At 51.9% G+C, this 17,798-nt stretch overlaps 8 protein-coding genes across 8 annotated transcripts; 4 read left to right on the top strand and 4 right to left on the bottom strand.

The window, feature by feature from the left end:
* Nucleotides 1-92: 92 nt before the first annotated feature.
* J4E92_003588 (uncharacterized protein) lies at nucleotides 93-990 on the bottom strand (the record flags this gene model as incomplete). The annotated part of the gene is made up of 2 exons (XM_051494985.1): nucleotides 93-933; nucleotides 986-990. 2 exons carry the CDS (start codon nucleotides 988-990, stop codon nucleotides 93-95), a joined length of 846 nt encoding a protein of 281 aa, XP_051355278.1.
* Nucleotides 991-2,263: 1,273 nt separating this feature from the next.
* Nucleotides 2,264-3,487, top strand: J4E92_003587 (uncharacterized protein; the record flags this gene model as incomplete). The annotated part of the gene is made up of 4 exons (XM_051494984.1): nucleotides 2,264-2,350; nucleotides 2,407-3,029; nucleotides 3,081-3,404; nucleotides 3,454-3,487. The coding sequence occupies 4 exons, from the start codon at nucleotides 2,264-2,266 to the stop codon at nucleotides 3,485-3,487; spliced, it is 1,068 nt and encodes a 355-aa protein (XP_051355277.1).
* A 254-nt stretch (nucleotides 3,488-3,741) lies between these two features.
* Nucleotides 3,742-4,238, top strand: J4E92_003586 (uncharacterized protein; the record flags this gene model as incomplete). Its single annotated transcript, XM_051494983.1, has 3 exons — nucleotides 3,742-3,850; nucleotides 3,908-4,069; nucleotides 4,126-4,238. The coding sequence occupies 3 exons, from the start codon at nucleotides 3,742-3,744 to the stop codon at nucleotides 4,236-4,238; spliced, it is 384 nt and encodes a 127-aa protein (XP_051355276.1).
* A 298-nt stretch (nucleotides 4,239-4,536) lies between these two features.
* MRS2 (magnesium ion transporter) lies at nucleotides 4,537-5,982 on the bottom strand (the record flags this gene model as incomplete). Its single annotated transcript, XM_051494982.1, has 3 exons — nucleotides 4,537-5,053; nucleotides 5,104-5,732; nucleotides 5,785-5,982. The coding sequence occupies 3 exons, from the start codon at nucleotides 5,980-5,982 to the stop codon at nucleotides 4,537-4,539; spliced, it is 1,344 nt and encodes a 447-aa protein (XP_051355275.1).
* A 770-nt stretch (nucleotides 5,983-6,752) lies between these two features.
* Nucleotides 6,753-8,650, top strand: J4E92_003584 (uncharacterized protein; the record flags this gene model as incomplete). Its single annotated transcript, XM_051494981.1, has 3 exons — nucleotides 6,753-6,990; nucleotides 7,266-8,069; nucleotides 8,247-8,650. The coding sequence occupies 3 exons, from the start codon at nucleotides 6,753-6,755 to the stop codon at nucleotides 8,648-8,650; spliced, it is 1,446 nt and encodes a 481-aa protein (XP_051355274.1).
* Nucleotides 8,651-11,648: 2,998 nt separating this feature from the next.
* On the bottom strand, nucleotides 11,649-13,511 carry J4E92_003583 (uncharacterized protein; the record flags this gene model as incomplete). The annotated part of the gene is made up of 1 exon (XM_051494980.1): nucleotides 11,649-13,511. The coding sequence occupies one exon, from the start codon at nucleotides 13,509-13,511 to the stop codon at nucleotides 11,649-11,651; it is 1,863 nt and encodes a 620-aa protein (XP_051355273.1).
* A 1,721-nt stretch (nucleotides 13,512-15,232) lies between these two features.
* On the bottom strand, nucleotides 15,233-15,719 carry RPL43 (60S ribosomal protein L43; the record flags this gene model as incomplete). Its single annotated transcript, XM_051494979.1, has 4 exons — nucleotides 15,233-15,296; nucleotides 15,388-15,512; nucleotides 15,572-15,587; nucleotides 15,646-15,719. 4 exons carry the CDS (start codon nucleotides 15,717-15,719, stop codon nucleotides 15,233-15,235), a joined length of 279 nt encoding a protein of 92 aa, XP_051355272.1.
* Nucleotides 15,720-16,685: 966 nt separating this feature from the next.
* On the top strand, nucleotides 16,686-17,752 carry J4E92_003581 (uncharacterized protein; the record flags this gene model as incomplete). The annotated part of the gene is made up of 2 exons (XM_051494978.1): nucleotides 16,686-16,875; nucleotides 16,923-17,752. 2 exons carry the CDS (start codon nucleotides 16,686-16,688, stop codon nucleotides 17,750-17,752), a joined length of 1,020 nt encoding a protein of 339 aa, XP_051355271.1.
* Between the last annotated feature and the right edge of the window lie 46 nt (nucleotides 17,753-17,798).

Here is a 17,798-nt window from a genome sequence, read left to right as displayed (position 1 = left end):
CGCAGTCGTAGGAACATTTTTACTACCAAGCACAACTTTTACGACTCCCACTCTAACATGCGTCGCGCAACAACTTGTTGTACGTCCAAAATCTACCAAGTTGACTTCTCCTTGTCAAGTATGTGCTGTTTAATCACTTTCTTCAATTGATTCGCAGTCTTCTTGCTATGAGCCGATAGTGCATCGCGGTCTAGATTGAGCTTTTTCATCCCCTCCAGCGCAATAGCTGAGAGAGAATGCCTACGTCGGTCCTGATATTCCTCATTATCAACCTGTTGCCAAGTTCGCACCTGGTCATAAGGCAAGAAATCCGTGAACACAGTATTCGTGCGGTGGAACGATGGTCTGCGGCCATGACTTGGATGTCCAAGTGTGTGGTTTTGATTGGAAGCTTCGTCTGCGCTCTTTGCATGTGACTCTACATCTGCCTCGTCGTTCATTTCTATGAGTGCCTTTTGCGCTGTATCTGGGAGCGGCTTGCGTTTTACGAGAAATGCTGTTGCGCGTGGAGACGGTCTGAGGTGCAATTCGCCGTCGAAAGGCGATGTAGGCTGTGGTGGTGCGCCCGTGTACCCAGCCTGTAACACAGCGAGGTTACTCTCCGTCAGCTGCTTCAAGTTCTCAAATCGCTCGATCAAGCGTGTCTGCCTAGGCTTTGGAGGCATATCGGCGTATGCTGTACGAAACGATTGCTCTGTGCCAGAGGACTCACCATCCCAGTTGCTTGATTCGTTCGATACTCTCCGCTTCAGATTACCAGATTCTGAGGAGTTCAGCTCGCTTGAAGGCGTGGTGGATGGTCCATGGAAGACCGCCATATCGTTTTGGAAGTTGGAAGTGAAGCTGACGGGATGTTTGCTGCCGTTTGGTAGATGTCCTTCTGAGTCGCACCTGAGACCTGGCAGTTGAAAGTGTGCAGTTGCGATGAAGTGACTGGAACGTGTTTCTGATTCATTATGAAGGAGGAAGAACATGATGATAGCACTGCATGATCCAGGTGATTCCGCGGCGTGATAGAACTCTGTGATAGCGACAGGTACTTGTGCTCCGACTGTTTCACCACCCATATCAACTGAACGTGGCTTTGCCAGTACCATCGTCTGGTTCTACAAGGTAAGTATCTGGCTTCTGAGACGTCTCACTTAACGCAGGAGTTCGCTGCCCATGACTAGAGGAGGTCCAGCAGTTTGAGGTCGTTGAGTTGATGCAGGCGAATTTTAGCATATGATCCTGCACCCACTTGCTAGTCATACCCGCGTTTGCGTGCGATGCTCGTTTGCCCCGTTACGTGATCGGCCTGGCTCTTTCACCTTCCCTTCCAGACTAGGTTAACCCGGATCGTACTATTTCTGAACATCGACACCTACTCCACTTTCTTCCACATGCACGACATGTCAGCCATCTGTACCAACATCAAAGTTTTTATCATGAGTCAAACCGAGTTCTGGCTTCTCCTCATAATCGCGGCACTCGCTCTGTACATCCTATACTTTCACCTCAACGCCTCGATAACCAGAGTCAAAAACAAGGGTCGTTCATCGCGAACACGCATATCCAACGAATTTGACTTTCATGGTAAGCAACCCCAGGACACAATGACCAACATCAGGCTCTGACGTTCCTGCTTCACCCACAGATTTCAGGCAGGTGACTCTGGATAACAGCTGCACTATCGGTACGATGTGGGTCGGCGACACTTGTGGGGGCTTGCACAACGATTCTGGTCGCATGGATAGGGAACCCGCGACTGCTTCAGTCAGCATCTGCGCCCCGGTACACTCTGGATGTCTCCAGTACGTCGACAAAGAGGTTGGACGGTCACCGAATGGGCGTGTGATGGTGGTCCCGTCGACCATTGTTGGTCGAACCAGAGAGAATAAGGACATGGACTAAGGAACAGAGGGTGATGGTGGCAGAAATCTCGTCAGTTGAAGTGTGTCCTGTCAAAGGCGTTGCCGGCCAGATAGTCCACTTCGGTTCCTGGGAAACAGATGTCTCGGTGATGGATTTGAGGCTCAACCAGTGAACGGGCTTGATTCAGTTGGTAGAATGCGAAATGACTCGTTCGTTTGAATAAGCCCAGTCGCTGTGCTGGAGATGCTCAAATCTTTGCTTTAGGATGCAGCGTGATGAAGAACGCGATCAGGCGTCGACGTGTGGGCTGCCAAGCTAGCCCACCACTTTACGCGTCGCCCGGACGCGTCCAACTCACCATCCACCGATAGCCGCAAATCCACCAACAATACCACAACGTACACAAACAATGGCGCTCCTAGTAGACAAGCATAGACCGCGTAACCTCGATGCGCTCAGTTACCATCCCGAGCTTTCAGATCGTCTCCGAGCTCTTGTAAGGAAACATTGACATGCTCCATCGATTGCGGCAACTAACGCAACATTGTGTAGGCACAAAGCGGCGACTTCCCACATCTGCTCGTATATGGCCCTTCCGGCGCAGGAAAGAAGACGCGCATAGTCGCCACACTCAAAGAGCTTTACGGCCCCGGTGTCGAAAAGATCAAGATCGACGCGCGCGTCTTCCAGACTACCACGAACCGCAAACTCGAATTCAACATCGTCGCTTCCGTATACCACCTCGAAATCACACCTTCAGATGTCGGAAACTACGACAGAGTGGTCGTCCAAGACCTGCTCAAGGAAGTTGCACAGACACAACAGGTCGACTTGGGCGCAAAGCAGCGCTTCAAGGTCGTAGTGATCAATGAGGCAGACCATCTGACGAGAGATGCGCAGGCGGCGCTGAGACGTACTATGGAGAAGTACAGTCCCAACTTGCGATTGATCCTGCTCGCCAACTCCACGAGCAACATCATCGCGCCCATCAGGAGCAGAACGCTACTCGTGAGAGTTTCAGCGCCTACAGAGACCGAGATCTGCAGTGTATTGAGCAAAGTGGGCAAGAAGGAGGGATGGAAGGATGTCGAGAGTCTGAACCAGAGGATAGCGAAGGATAGCGGGCGAAACCTGAGGAAAGCGCTGTTGATGTTCGAAGCAGTGCACGCTCAAAAGTATGGCTTCATCTCCTTCTACACCTCAGTCTCATGCTAACGTATCAACAGCGAGAAAATCACAGACCAGACGCACATCCCACCGCCCGATTGGGAAGCACTCATCCAGCAAATCGCCCGCCAAATCGTCGAGGAGCGATCTCCTCAACGCCTTCTGCAAGTCCGCGCGTCACTCTACGATCTGCTATCGCATTGCATCGACTCCACGACCATCATAAAAACGCTTACCTGGAAACTCATACCAATGACGGAAGATGCGCTGAAGCCTGAGGTCATCAAGTGGGCAGCGTTCTACGAGCACAGGTGTAAGATGGGCGCCAAGCAGATCTTCCATTTGGAGGCTTTCGTCGCAAAGTACATGAGATTGTACGAGAGGTATGTACTGGACTCCAGAAAGTCAGGCCTACACTAACAACTGTCGCAGCTACGCCATGGGCATCGATTTCGATTCATCATAGTCGTACATTCACAAACATACGGTCCAGGCGTGGAGGAAAAGTAGATAATGTGTCATCATACCAGGGTGTTCTGGCGCTGCAGAGCGCGTCTCGCGTTCGGCGTTTGGTGGTTACGTCATAGCATGGAGCTTTCCCCATACCTCGAGTTTCTGAGCTTCAATACCACTACCATCTCACACAATCCAAATTCTTGTACACGTCCTCCGCACACAAACCTTCCCATACCCACAATAACGATCTCCGTACGTGCAAACATGTCAGACAAACTCATGGACACCGAGCCCGGCGGCGAGCGCCAGAACCAGTACGAAGGCGTTCACACATTTGTTGAGCCTCACGCGAAGGAAGCCGGTCAACTAGGCGGTATGACTGCCTCTCTCTCCCTTTCAATGTGTAACTGCTAACCAATGGCTTCCGCAGATCCCTCAACAGGCACCTCAGTCAACAAGAAGACCTCCGACCCCGGCGCGCCCAACACCCAAGGCATTACCCCCGCAGACAAGATCCGATACGGACAAAGTATCCAAGAAGGCGGTATGGGTGGCAAGACGAGAAGTTCAACGGGCCAAGCGAACGCGGAAGGTACGTCAACGGCAAACAGATGTTGTAGTTGTGCATGGCAGGCTAATCATGAGCAGGTGGATTCGGTGGTACTGAGGCGTTGAAGGACGATGATGAGAATGCGGCGAAACAGCGGAGAGAGCAAGGATACGGTGGAGATAAGGACATGGACAGGACTATCGGCGCATAGTGGCAAAGACTAGGCTTCACGAAAGAAAAGTGCGAGGGATGGATCCCAACCAACTATAATTGCTTGGAAGATCGGATAGGTCTGAGCGGGTTATGGACGTATACACTACTATACATTGATGATGCAAATGAGTAAGAGTGCCCGTCTTATCATCAGTCCCAAACGCCATCGCTATGCAGCCAAACCCGTGCGTTACTCATACAAAAAGCTTCTAAGAAAGAGGTGGGATATCAGAGCAGAGATCAAAACCAGATCGAAGAAATGCAAGAACCTTCCACACAAGCACATGAAGCCAACCTCAACGTCTCGTAGCATCGTCAGCCCTCTGCTCGACCTTGGCCAACTTTCTCGCCAATGCTCTTTCTCTTTCCATAACGCTGGCTAGAGTGTCACCTCTCTTCGTAATACCTCCCAGATCCGGTGCTCCGGTCGGCATCGTGCTGCCCATGTCTCCTCGGCTGACCCCGTTTCTACTGCCACCACCCCACGCCCCAAGGCCCCACCCTCCGCCTGGAGCTACAGTCGGTCTGGTTGGCTCCCTGCTAACGAGCGCACCAGGTCCGTGGCCATACATGCTGACCCGTTGTACCTTTCGAAGCCTTGATAGACCGTATACAGCGACAAAGAAGCCGAAGACTGAACACCAGGCGCTTATACCGAAGAAACCAAGATCGGATTCTTCAATGAAGTTCTTCAAGTTCATACCGTATAGAGCGGCGACGAAGGTACCGGCGGTGATTGCGAGGGTAAGGATCGAGAATTTGAGGTCGAGAAGCATGAGGGAGTTGCGGTTGGCATCAAGAATGGCTTTGACGCTGTGGATGGTTAGTGGCCGGAAAATGATTACGAAGAATAGAAGACATACATCTCCTCGGTGTTCCTGATGCTCGACACCAAGTTCTCAGCTGCTTGTACGATTTCGTCGGCAACCTTGTGGTAAGACTCTAGGAGCATCTCGACTTCAGTATGGTCGTCGTCTTCGCGCGTCTTGCCCTCGGCCTTCTCAGTCAGGTACATGGCGCTGAGATCGTCGTCCGCTTCCAGCAGTTCCTCGAGCGCGTTCCTCACTAGCCGTGCCTTTTGTTCGAAACTACCTAGCTTCTTACTGTAGATGAGCAGATACCGCAGCTTGTCCCTGTCTATGTCTTCTTCCAACTCCCTGAGAACTCTTACCACCGGCTCACTGACACCTTCGAACTCCTTTTCCAGACTCAGTGTTACGCTTATGAGGACAGCTTCAAGTGCTCGGAATTCGTAGGCGAGGGTGCCATTGACGGTGGACTCTTTCTGGCGGAGTTTGAGATCGAGATCGTACATGAAGACAGACTGCGACTTTGAATCGGTGGTGCCGTAGGCGTCGAAGACAAGTACACGGTTGTGCTTGAGGAGGACACGAAGGTTGAGGAGGTTTATCAGGATCGCAGACGGCCGGACGAGAATATGTGGGAGGAGCGACGAATCGATTTTGCGGAGATCGCGAGGAAGCAGACCGTACTATTCTCAACTATCAGTCATGTACTCTATGCAGGCCCGTTTCAATGCGTACCTTGGCGATCAGCTCGCTCTTCTTGAACTCTCCGCTAACAAGTGTGACGTTGCCGTGTTCGTCAAGTTCGGTACACCGCATCTTGAGCTCGTTCGTAGGTCGCATTATACGTCCCAGACTGCTTCCGAACCCCGTTGAACCTGACGAAGGTTCATCCGGTGGCGGCTGCGGTGCTTGCAGTTGGGCCAGTTTTCGCATCTTTGCTGAGTTGAAGATATTCCACCCATTGTTCGAAGGCGTTGTAGAGAAACTGCGGTGACCCTGAGGGTCTACGTATCGAACTGAAAGAGCCGTAGCCTGTGGAACAGCAAGCGATGTCTCGAGGACTGGTTGCGAAACCTTCCTGGCCGGCAGACATTGCGAAGTTGCGAACGTCCTACTGCACTCTTTCTTCTTGCAACTTTGTGTCTTTATCCTGCATGTCGCATCTCCAGAAGCCCATCTCATCCCAAGATTGGTCCCATATCCGCGTCGTTGCTGGGTTGCTTGTGCGCATTGCGCCAGCGGTCGCTCGAATGCATTGGTGACTTGGGCCCTCAGGAAGCTCAGAACCGACGGTGATGGGGCGGCGACTCTATGAAGCAAAGTAGGCTTCATAACTTTCCATACGTAGAGTTCCGTATACGGCAGCGATCCATACGGTCGTTGTTGAAGTCGTTCGAGAATATCGCTCACGTCTCGCCCGCACGTCATTGGCGTTCGGCGATCTTGGAAAATCATTTTGCGCTAGTGACGTCACGTGCGGCCGCGTTCATTCCCGTGTATCGTTCGCAAACTGTGAGATTGCGAACACAACGTCCGTTTTCTGCTCTGGGTATACCCCTATCGATGGCATGTCGCATCCGATCTATAACGCGCTGATACGAACCCATCACATAACTTCCCGCAAGAAAGTGGCCAAGTTGAAAGCTGCTGCATCCAATTGTCACATATACGCTCTACTACGGTATGGTGGCTGTCCAGGGATCATGTATTGCCAAGGCTCTGAAACAGGTGTAAAGGAATGGGTAGCAAGCGTTCAGAGGCTGCGTTACAAGGATTTCCAGCTGGTTAAGAAGCCTGCTGGAAAGGAGGTTGAAGGGAAAGAGGCGGAAGAAAACGTCGCGTATGGAAAATTAGAAGAAGTGGAGAGCGTGAAAGATTTCGGGGTTAGTATGCAGAAGTTGGGTGTCTGGAGCTGGTGGAGGAAGGGCATGGGCTACGTCGGTGACGACTCAAGCTTCTGATCACTGAAGGCTATGAACTTGCAATCACCGAAGGGGACGGTAAGGGAGCTTCCACGATAGGTGAAGTCATTACCTCAAATCCGGTGGCGAACAGACGACGTCGAGGAAGATGGTATCGTTCAAGCTTCTCTCACCTGCTTGACACCTTCGGCTGTTGCTAGCTGATCGTCCGACCGGTAATATATATGCCTACCGCCTACGTGATCTGTTCCAGAACTCTACCATCAACTCTACCCTGTACTTCCGAGTATACAGTATCGCAAAAGCATCCAGCAAAGACTATCACGAGTCTCCAGGCCATTTACATCATGGCCACACCATCAAGTGCCGACAGCCCTGGCGATAGCCTGCAAGATACATCAGATGTTCCACCCACCCTTGCAGCTACGAACGACGAATCCATTTTCGGTAGTGGGCATTCCCATGACGAGTCTCTCAGGTTCCATGATGAGCCAGTTGACCTTCAGAACAAGAGAAAGATTACTGATCCCAACCTCGAAGTCGTCACGATCGACAGGCAGTACGACCTTACTCTCATAGTAGGGTCACCGGAGCATGCTGGTGGTCAAAAAGCCTATCAAGTCAACAAAGGCGTCTTTCGACATGCTAGCAAAGCCTGGGACGCCATGATGAGCGGCAATTGGGCTGAGAGCGACATGTCCGAGATCGCCTTCCCTGAGGACTCAGCCTACGCCTTCCATATTGTCCTCCGAATTGCTCACTGGCAACTTCAAGAGCTACCTGCAACGCTGTCGCAGCAGGAGCTGGTACAGATCGCGGTCTTGTCAGACAAGTACGACCTCGAGCGTCTCCTTCATGCTGCAGCCGAGTTGAAGAACTGGATCCAACAACACAAAGACGGTGGCGTGTCTTGGCCTTCCGACATCGATCTTCAAGACTTTACGATGATTACGGCCGCGTTCGGGCTCACGGCTGACTACGAATACCTGATCAATAAGCTGGCCATGGAGATCTCCATCGATAAAGACAAGCGTTACTGCGTGGTACACGATGATAAGTTGGTGCATGTCCGAGCTGACTTCCCCGCCCGTATCCAAGGTGAGTACTCAGGCCGAGATCAGTCAGGAGAAAAATTGAACACCCTGGAGCCTACGTTGACGTTGAACCATCTACTTTGCATGTTTTCATCTTGATGTAGGCTGCAGGCCTGTTCAGTTCTTTTCCTTGCACGATGCCCTAATCTTACCATCTCATAGATGCTAATCGTGAATATAGCTCAAGCTGGTCAAATCCGTACCGCCGTACTTCAAGAGCTTCTGCAGACGTGCAGAACCGCCTTGCACAACACTTTCACCAAGGATGTCGGCAAGTGTGGATCAAAACTTTGTCCACTGACCCAATTCGGCTTGGTGACTAAAGTCTTGGACGCCGCAGAACTTCATCCACTTCCAGACAACCTGTCTTCGATGCATCTCAGTGTCTTGGCATATTGGACCTACTTGAACAATACCGGAATCGACTATGACGGTCTCTTACCATCCCGCTGTCGGGCCGCAAAACTCAATTGCGTAGGAGACTACGGCATTCTGAAGGAAGCTCGCGAAATTATCAAGCGCTACGCCCACCGGGATCTCTGGGCCGGATGGAACGCTGTACGTATGCGTTCTTTGAGTAAATAAGACCTCCAACTAATGATGGGTAGAAGCAATACATCTGATCCAATACCAGTCATCTCTCTTCTTTTGGCGCCCACTGGGTATCTCTGGGCTGGACATTCCTTTTCTTCTTACATAGGGGTGATCCAAAAGTTTTATGCTCTCTATTCTCTATTTCTACCGCGGGGGTTTCGGATTGCTTGATCTTAGCCAACAATAAAAGTTCGTCTTTGTAAATTTCGTGCCACGACTTGCAGTATACATGCTACTATAATTTGATGACTATACAGGTTTCAAGATGATGTAGGCTCCTGCCCTGATATTCTTTTGAAAAATGCGACTCATCTTATAGCTACCCCTACTCACGAGCTCACCCCAACCGGATCTTCCTGCGGAATTTATGAACCTCCTCTCTTTTCAAGCCATCCTTACTCCCCAACAGGCAAACTCGCTCCCAATGTTCTCCAAGATTTCGGATGAGAAGTGCACATCCATCGCTCCGGAACTCACCATGCTCACCAATGATGCCTCCTCGTCTCAAGCTCGAGCTGTCGAGTTTGGGGAAATGCAATGCCAGAAATGAGCCGACGGGGAGAATCTCCTTTAGCTCTGCATCAGAGTTTGTGCGGCTTGGTATCTCCACTGAACCAAAGTACCTCTCTATTCCCGGCACTATTATGGATGCGTTAATGGAGTAGTAGTGGATTTCCCCGTTACCCTGCTGGTGTGCAACAATTTGAGATGTGAGCGCTTCGAGGTGGATGAATCGACTTGGTCCATCAGCATTATTGTCTGATGAGCGAGCGCGATTGTAGCCTTGTAGGTTTGCATAGTCGGCTTGGTATTCCGACCAACTCACGAGTCGACCTGACGTAAGTTCCACCTCGATACATATAGCCTCCTCTTTAGTCATAGGTACGTGATAGAGAGTCTCTCGAGGTGTGACAAGACATTGTACAGGAGCGTTGCAACCAGTCCAGGACCAGCTGGGAAATCCTTCACGGCGAGAAGGGGGACCATTAATCATCCAGCGCAGGCCCAACTCGAAACTGAGAAAGGCGGAAGGCACTGGCGCTGGGACGGAAGTAGAGAATGGAATGCCCCACAGATGATAGATACCATGTTTCCGCCGATGGTATGCCAAGATACCCGATAAAGCGTTGAGAATATCGCTCTGATACGAAAGGGTCCGTGTGGAGTAGTTGGAGATGCACTCCCATATGTGCAGTCTTCCGAGTGAGTATCCCCTAAGATTCTTGTCCCGCGTAGTCCGTGTAGTTTCTTGAACCGGATATCCGGTACGCATATCCTCAGGCAGAAACCGCTCCAGACTCGCTTTGGAAATTGCCCCCATCTCCCCTTGAATGCCTTCAGCTGACCCGAAGTATGTCTCCTTATCCGTGAAGTAGATTTGTCGTTGCGAGAGGAGTGCCTCTTGATACGTCCACGCACGTGTCGCCCAGATGCTAGCATGGATCTCGAAAGGCTGCGATAGCGCTTCTATATAGCCAAGTCCAACAACTTCGATACAAGTGTTCGTATTCCGCCGTCTAGAAATTCCTGGCAAACCAGAGTTTGGATCACCAGCTGCACATGCCACAATTGTAAGGAACGAGTTGTGGTATACTTCGTCCATCCTACTGATCTGTAGACTTCGAATTTGGCTACTTTCATTTGATATACAATACCTGTCGACCCATAGGTAACGGAGGCCCAGCGCGTTGCAAACGTCGATACTGTCTTGAATCGTATCTGGTAGATGTAGGGGCAATCGGTTGCCGTTAGCGTTTTCTAATGGAGGCTCGACAGCTCCTCCCCAGACGTAGCTCAACGTTGCGTAAAGCTCTTCTTCGAGCAAGGGCACAAGCGTGCGCGCAGCGCAGTCAATGACGGTGAGGGCTAAGCTCTCGCCATCTTCCCCCTTGTACCACCGAGTCTGTTGCGTGCATCTTTCTTCCTTCAACCAATCAGATATCGGTGCCAGGTCGAGGTGTGGGGCTGGTGCTTGGAGGTCATGAGTCTGTAGATCTTCGATAGATACACACACAAACGGTGAGACTTCAACATAGTCGTTCCGAATGACGATCTTTTCAGAAGAGACTGTCATCCATAGACCCCCTAAGCTTCCATCTTCTTCCTTGGGTGGGTAGCACGAGACCACAACACGTGCAGGATCTCTCACGTCGACAGAAGACGCAGAGTTCATACAGATGGACCATGTGCCATCCGTACTGCGTACTTTGCATCGTTCCGGTAAGTATTCGATGAAGAAGTCGCACAGGCCACATCCTCCCGGTAACAGGAAGATACGGTACTCGCCGAAGGCCATATTAGTCTTTCTAGCATTCCTTGCGTCGGTAACGTCAAACAGACGCTCAATCTGAAATTTCCGGCAGTTTTCGCAAATTGAACTCAGAGTGACAGACTTCATTGTTGCAACCGGAAGACCTCGTCTTTGTGGTATTTATAGAAGGTAACATATGATGTATTTCCGGAAAAGAATGGGTTGCGACCTGCCAGCATTCGTGGAGTATGGGTCGAGCGCTACCTAGGTATCTGCGATAATCTCGCTCTTCTCGGAGGGGAAGCCGCTTCTGTAGCTAAGAGAACAACGATCAGGCAGATGCGATCGGGACAAGTGCATGATGCAGAACTGTGGTCGCGTGTAAAATTTGACGTAGAGTAGAAGGCTACATCGCTGTTGGTTGTTGTTTCGCTTACGGCTGAAGAACCCGGGAAGCTACCCACGTGCGCCTGTCGTCATCATCAATCCCTGGGCGGCATACCTCAGGTAGGAATCTCCAATCACCTCATGCAAGAAAAATGCTGACCACGTCTAGAGCCTACGTCGGCGTTGAGTTATCTACTTTGAACGTTTTGATGTTAATGTAGGCTGCAGACCTAATCAGCCTTTACTTGAGTTAACGTGCAATTGAGATTCTGTGTACAATAGATTACAACGACGTGTTGATGGGTATGCTACGCTAATGCGCTATGAACGACTGAACAACTCTCTCCTCCACTAGTACTCCTTCGCCAACTTACTCCTCGCGCGGAGCAGATGTCCATACTTGAACATAACGAACGGAATCAAACTCAGCACAGTTCCGAACATCGCAAGGATCAAACCCGCATACTGACTTCCTACGTTGTGGAAGAAAGCGCTCGCGAAAAGCGGCGTGACTGCACCAAGCGTGTTCCTCATCAATCCCTGTCCAGCGATAGCCGAAGAAGAAGTCTCGCCATAACAGTCGGCAGTGTAAGAGTATGTGCTCTCGAAGACGAAGAAGATACCGAATGCGATAGGCGCGAGACCGATGACGGGGCCAACCCAGCTCAGGTATCCGTATTGCGTGAAGGAGTAGATGAAGAGACCGATAGGTAGCCAGACAGCGCCGAACATGGCGCCGTAGAGACGGTGCTCGGGAACGATGCGAACGTTGGGGTCCTCTTGGAGTTGGTTGTACTTGCGCATCTGGAGGTGGTGGGCAGCCCAGCCGAGGAAGGTACCGATGGCGAGGGAAATGTAAGGTAGACCGCTGACACCTTCGGACCAACCACGCTTCTCGGTGAAAGTGATCGGAATGACGGAAAGGAACAGGAAGACGACAGCCCAGCAGAAGGCAATCCAGAGACCAAAGGCGAAGACGACGGGTTCGGTGACAAGCATGCGGATGGCCTTGACGGACGAAGCCTTCAGCATAGACTTGACATCGGGGGTGTAGATGTCATCTTCCGCGACGTATCGCTCATCGCCAGTTGCCTTTTGCAGCTGCTTCGCTCGCTTGTGTAGTCTGGCACCGCCGCGTGTCTCGGGGAAGGCGACGAAGATGAGGATCAGAAGAGGGATGTTGGCGAGGCCCTGGATACCCTCAACCCATCGCCATCCGAGCGCTTGGTCGATGAAGCCGGCGTAGATGGGTGCAGCGACAGTACCGAAGATGGCGACGAAAGCGAACATGGCCATCGGTCGGCCACGCTTGTGGGGTTCGTACATGTCATCGAAAGTACCACCGACGAGAATGGTACCGACACAGCCGAAGAGACCGAGTAACAGACGGAGGCCGATGATGGTGGAGATGTTCTGTGCGAGTGCGAGACCGATGAAGATGAGCGAGAAGCAGAGGAAGGCACTGGCGTATACGATCTTGCGTCCGACAAGCTCACAGAAAGGAGCCAGTACCATGGGTGCGATGGCACAAGAGATGTTGAAGGTGAACAGTCCAAGCTGACCGTAGATTGTGTCGACACCGAACTCCTCGCACATCCTGTTGATGCCCGAACTGTATGCCGTTGTTGCGAGACCGATGAACAGTGTCATCAAGTTCAGCATCGTGGTGATACTGCGCTTGTACCAGGGGTTCCAGTTGAACGGGTTCTCCTTGTCACCAGTCGCGAAGCTGAGTACGATGTAGTCCTTGCCCTCATGGTGGACCATCTCGGTCAATGTAAGAGGCATGTCGCAGTCGACCTTCTTGATCTCGCCACAACCAGGATCGATGTCCTCGATATCATCAGTAAGATGCTTGCCGCCTGCGATTCTTCCAACAATGAGCTCGCCCTTCTCGTTGCGCAATACTTCGGAGTTCATGGAAGGAGCCTCTTCTTTGCCGTTGGCTTCATTCTCTAGTTTGCTGTTCACTCTGGAGAGCAATGCGGGTGTCGTTGCACCAGTGTTGGCAGCTGTGTTGGCAGCTGTTTGTTGTGCAGTCGTACCGGCGATTGTGGCGGCAATGGAAGCATTGCGAGGGGTGGTGATCGAACCATTGCGAGGTGTGACGGGTGCACTGCGAGCAACTCTGTAGGAAGAATTCGCTCTCGACGCTGCAAGAGATGGAGGTCGCGATGACTTGTGGTTGAAGGAGGGACCGTAGTACCCAGACATGTTGATCGACGATTAAAGTGGAGGTTCCTGCTTGGAAAACAAAGGAATGGGCGCGGAGTGACGACCGTAATCAGAGAGAGGAATGGGATTTGGGAGACGGAAAGCAGATATGTATATCCTGCTTGTCAACACCGGCGAGGGACGGCATCGTCGCCACTAGGGGCGGTGTGTGGGATGGCATTCGTCCCGTCCATGGCCTGACCGTAAACACCCGACAGGCTGGCTCGAGGACGAAGGGCCACTACAAAGGGGTATCCCAGGTTCATCGTCTTCGACGTCATAGTATCGGTGCACAAATGCCCAATAGATTCACTTAGTGCCATTACGAAGCGTGGACGGACGAGAAAAATCTGCTATCTCTAACGTGTACGGACACTATGTGCTCTAGCGTTCCAGGACTGTGAGAAGAGTTTGGTGTTGAGGCTCTGCGGGACTCCACTTAGTGGGCGGTCCGGTCGGCAGGATCACGGCATGACGTCGCGCGTGGATAGCCTATGCCAAAATTTGCATAGGTATCGGAGAGGCCTAGATTGTAGCCTATCTTCGGCAGCCGTGCATGTCCGAGCACGCGTGTAACGGGCGTTCAAGTGGTCTGATCCAGACGTTCTTCGCGTATGACTTCAGTCACATCGATGATCGTTGGGTGACCTCCACCGTGTGCCTCACGATTTTACACGATAGCAAAGCTCGGTTGGCTCAGTCACTCCTGCATAATCTGTCAGATATACGGGGCTGTCGCATAATGCATGCTTACTTCATATATGCCTGTTCCACCTTGAGGCAATACTGACCTCTCCGATGACAGCGCGAGCTCTCTCGTGTACGATCTTTTCGTCCTCGAATATGTGCACTGGCGACTATGGCGCCATCTGACGATTGCAGCGTTGAACCGATGAATGCGAGATGCATGTGTGTCGAAGCGACGGTAGAAGCGTTGCTTCTTGGATCCCAGGTGGCACGTGGGAGAGTGGCGGGTTCGCATCTGCACGGACTAGACGTCCACGAGCCGAAGATTACCCACGACTTGTTATTGCTGCTGCGTCTATTCCAGTCCGGCCCAAGACTTGTTCAGCACAAGCACTTATCAATAGAGGAGACTGAACCAGTGCGCTGGCGGTCTACTGCAGTGAAAACCCGAGATCGAAGCTTTCACAAGGCATTGTATACATCGAGATAAAGTCGCTCACATCGGTCTCTGAGGTGTGTATATCATTCATTGGTGAAATGTGGTGCGAGCGACGAAACAAGGTACCTAGGTCTCGTGACTACAATACTCTGGGTGCAGAACCGTGTTCCTCGTCGATGACGATCACCGTCCGTGGCAGTTGTCAGTATGATGACACCAATGTAGATCCGTATAGTCGGCGCAGTGTCCATGCTTACTGCAACGGTATCGCTGCATACCCCAGGAATGCGGCGAACCTCCAAGGTTAGCGACTTCACTAAGATGACGGAACGCGGCGTGATTAGACAGAACTATTCGTAGAGGACAAATCCGATGACGTGCCCACATCATCGATGCGATCATCACAGTTTGTACGCAGCGCGAGGAACGAGGTGTTTGTTTTGTCATGATCGTGCCATTGTTTTGTATGATTCCCTGATGAACCCCTGGTCGTTATGAGACCAGCATCCGAATGCTGCAGTGAGCCTTTCATCGGACCATGGCTGCCGATGCAGAGAAAACCCTCGAAGAACTCCACCCAATGCTCAATGTTCCCTTAAACCTCAGCAATCTCTCGGAGACGACGGATCGTTGACCTGGTGGCGGCGGCAGCGGGAGTACTGTTGGTAGCGGTTAGCGCTATCCTGATAGGATCTGCAGCCAGTCCTTGAACAACGGCGCATGGGGTTGGTGGTGTGCAGGAAGTCTTACGAGACGGTGTAGGCTCCTCCAGCGGTGGTCTTGCGGCAAGACCTGCAGTTCCAGATACCGACGGCCTCACGCTTGACAGAGTTCTTTCCGCAGAATTGGCAGACGTAGCGGGCGTGTTGTGTGATCTATCGCAGGTGAGTGACTTGTTCTAGTGAGGCTGTACGGGTCGTGTGGGATTGCGCACCTCCATCTTCTTGACCCTAGATATTGTCAGTATAGCTGTCCCTGGCTCTGCGAGAGCGGCGAGGGAATACTTACTGCTTACGGAGCGAGGCACCGTAACGGGTACCATACTTTCCGGTGATGCCGACCTTCTTTGTGCGCTTCGTCATTTTGGCGGTTGTGATGAGTTGACGAGTGTAGAAGCGTCTGGGTGTTGAATTCGATGACCTTCAAAGTGGTGTGGGGCGCCAAAAATCGCTAAACCGGGGTCTTGGCGTGGTGCGGCACCGGAACAACCCTGCCTCCGGTGCGAGAGGCCTGAGACACCGAGACACAGCATTCCATTTGATTCTCGAAGTACTGCATCATCGTCGCCGGCTTCTGATCAAGCAATCATGAGGGTTGTATCACACAGATGCGACGACTGCATCCTACACCCAAGTCTCGTTGTCGCGCTGTGTACAGCCGAGTCCTCTCGCTGATTCTAGCACACTTCCAAACCGTTACTCCAACCAGAATGAGCATTGAACCACTCATACTAAAAGCTGCGGTTGTATGAAAATCTGTCAGCCTGGGAGTAGTTCTCGTGGAGTCTCTAAGTTGGAACGCGCGGTTCAAGGGCACGAAGGGCTCGGCAGTGACACCTGAGTTTCGCAACAACATCTCAGGCACAGTACCGTCTCGCCTACTTGTCGCAACCCAGAGGCAACCAAGGGTGTGCCGCCGATGCGCGAATCTCAGTAAAGCCGATCGTTTGTCAGAAGCGCCCGGCTGCCTGATTGCCGAAACGAGATGAAACCAAAACAGCTGACAAGCACAGCCGGGCGCCAACAAACCACCCAAATTGGTGCGATCGTGCGCTTATCGTCTGGAGATCAAGCAGTATTCAGATGCCAAGGTCTATTTCCACCGGCGTCTGCCGGACACAACGGTCTTCCGGGGTTTGGGGCGCAGTGGACTGTGTGGGGAGGACTACGCGGCGTGAACATCGCCGTTGGAGTACAGAGTATGCAAACATGGTGGAGGGGATATATATCCTGGGGCTGCATTGTACTTTGAGAGGGAGTATAACACCATCGATTAAGCGCGCTCAACCCTAATCATTTCCACCTAGCATTCTCTCAAATCTACACAGTATGGCTATTCGCTTCCTCAAACATGCAACTTTTATTGCTGCCTTCGCAGCATTTGTCGCAGCGCAAGACGACACCATCATACCCGAAGACTTAAGATCAGGCTTCCGTTCAGGCGGAGACGAAGTACAGGTCTCTTTTACAGGCGAAGCAATTAATGGCTTCAAGGATGGGACCGTGTTCGAGAAAGATGGTTAGTCTTTTAGCTCGACCTAGGCTATAAAATCTAACATCGTGTAGCTGTAGCAAAGGAGCCCACATTCGCTCTTGGCGATAGCAGTGGCATCTCCCCCGGCACCCTGTACACGATCATCATGGTCGATAGCACATGTCCAAATGCTCGAAAACTCCACTACGCTCGGGCGAACTTCAAAAACAACTTCGACATCACCAACATAGAAACTGATTCACCTGCTGTTCTGGATTACGTTGCTCCTGGCTCCGTCGGCGAGAAAGGAGACGACCGACAGTACAGTTTCCTGATGTATACGAACCCAGGACGGAAAGAGATTACGGATCTGCAACTACCAGGAGACGACGAGGCCTTTGATATTACAAAATTCCAAGACGACAATGGATTGGGGGACGCGATGGCTGGAGTAGGGATGGTCGTGAAGCTTGGTGGTCAGGCAGACTGTGCAGGTGGCAGCGCAGAAGCGTTACCTAGTAGCCTGCGAACACCGAGACCAGCGAGTAGCACGACAGCTAGAGTGTCTACTACTACTGGTGGGTCAGATGCGGCTGCAAGCGCCACACCCACGGATAACGCGAACGTGCCTGGAGACGCGGCCTCGCCTTCTTCAGCTGCGACCCCTACCCGTACATCGACAGCATCAGGTGGGCCAGCGAACTCGGTCGTCCCGTCGAGCGGCATTCCTCCATCTTCAGCCGTAGAACCCCCGGCTACTGTATCAACAATTGTTTTGTCCAGCGCGGAGGGAACAGGTTCTCCAACGGCAGCTGCTACTGCGCCAGAGCAGACTGAGAATGGTGCCCCGAGAAAGATGTATTGGCCAAGATGGGCTGTGGTTTTCGTATTGTTAGTTTCTGGTAGCATGTTCATCTCATGAGTCAGGGAGTAAGATGTAATACCATGGAGGAATAAATACCGACATA

Source organism: Alternaria infectoria (assembly GCF_024043175.1).
Source record: "Alternaria infectoria strain BMP 0036 chromosome Unknown scaffold_4, whole genome shotgun sequence".
Taxonomy (NCBI): Eukaryota; Fungi; Ascomycota; class Dothideomycetes; order Pleosporales; family Pleosporaceae; genus Alternaria; species Alternaria infectoria.
This window is presented reverse-complemented; position numbering and strand designations above follow the sequence as displayed.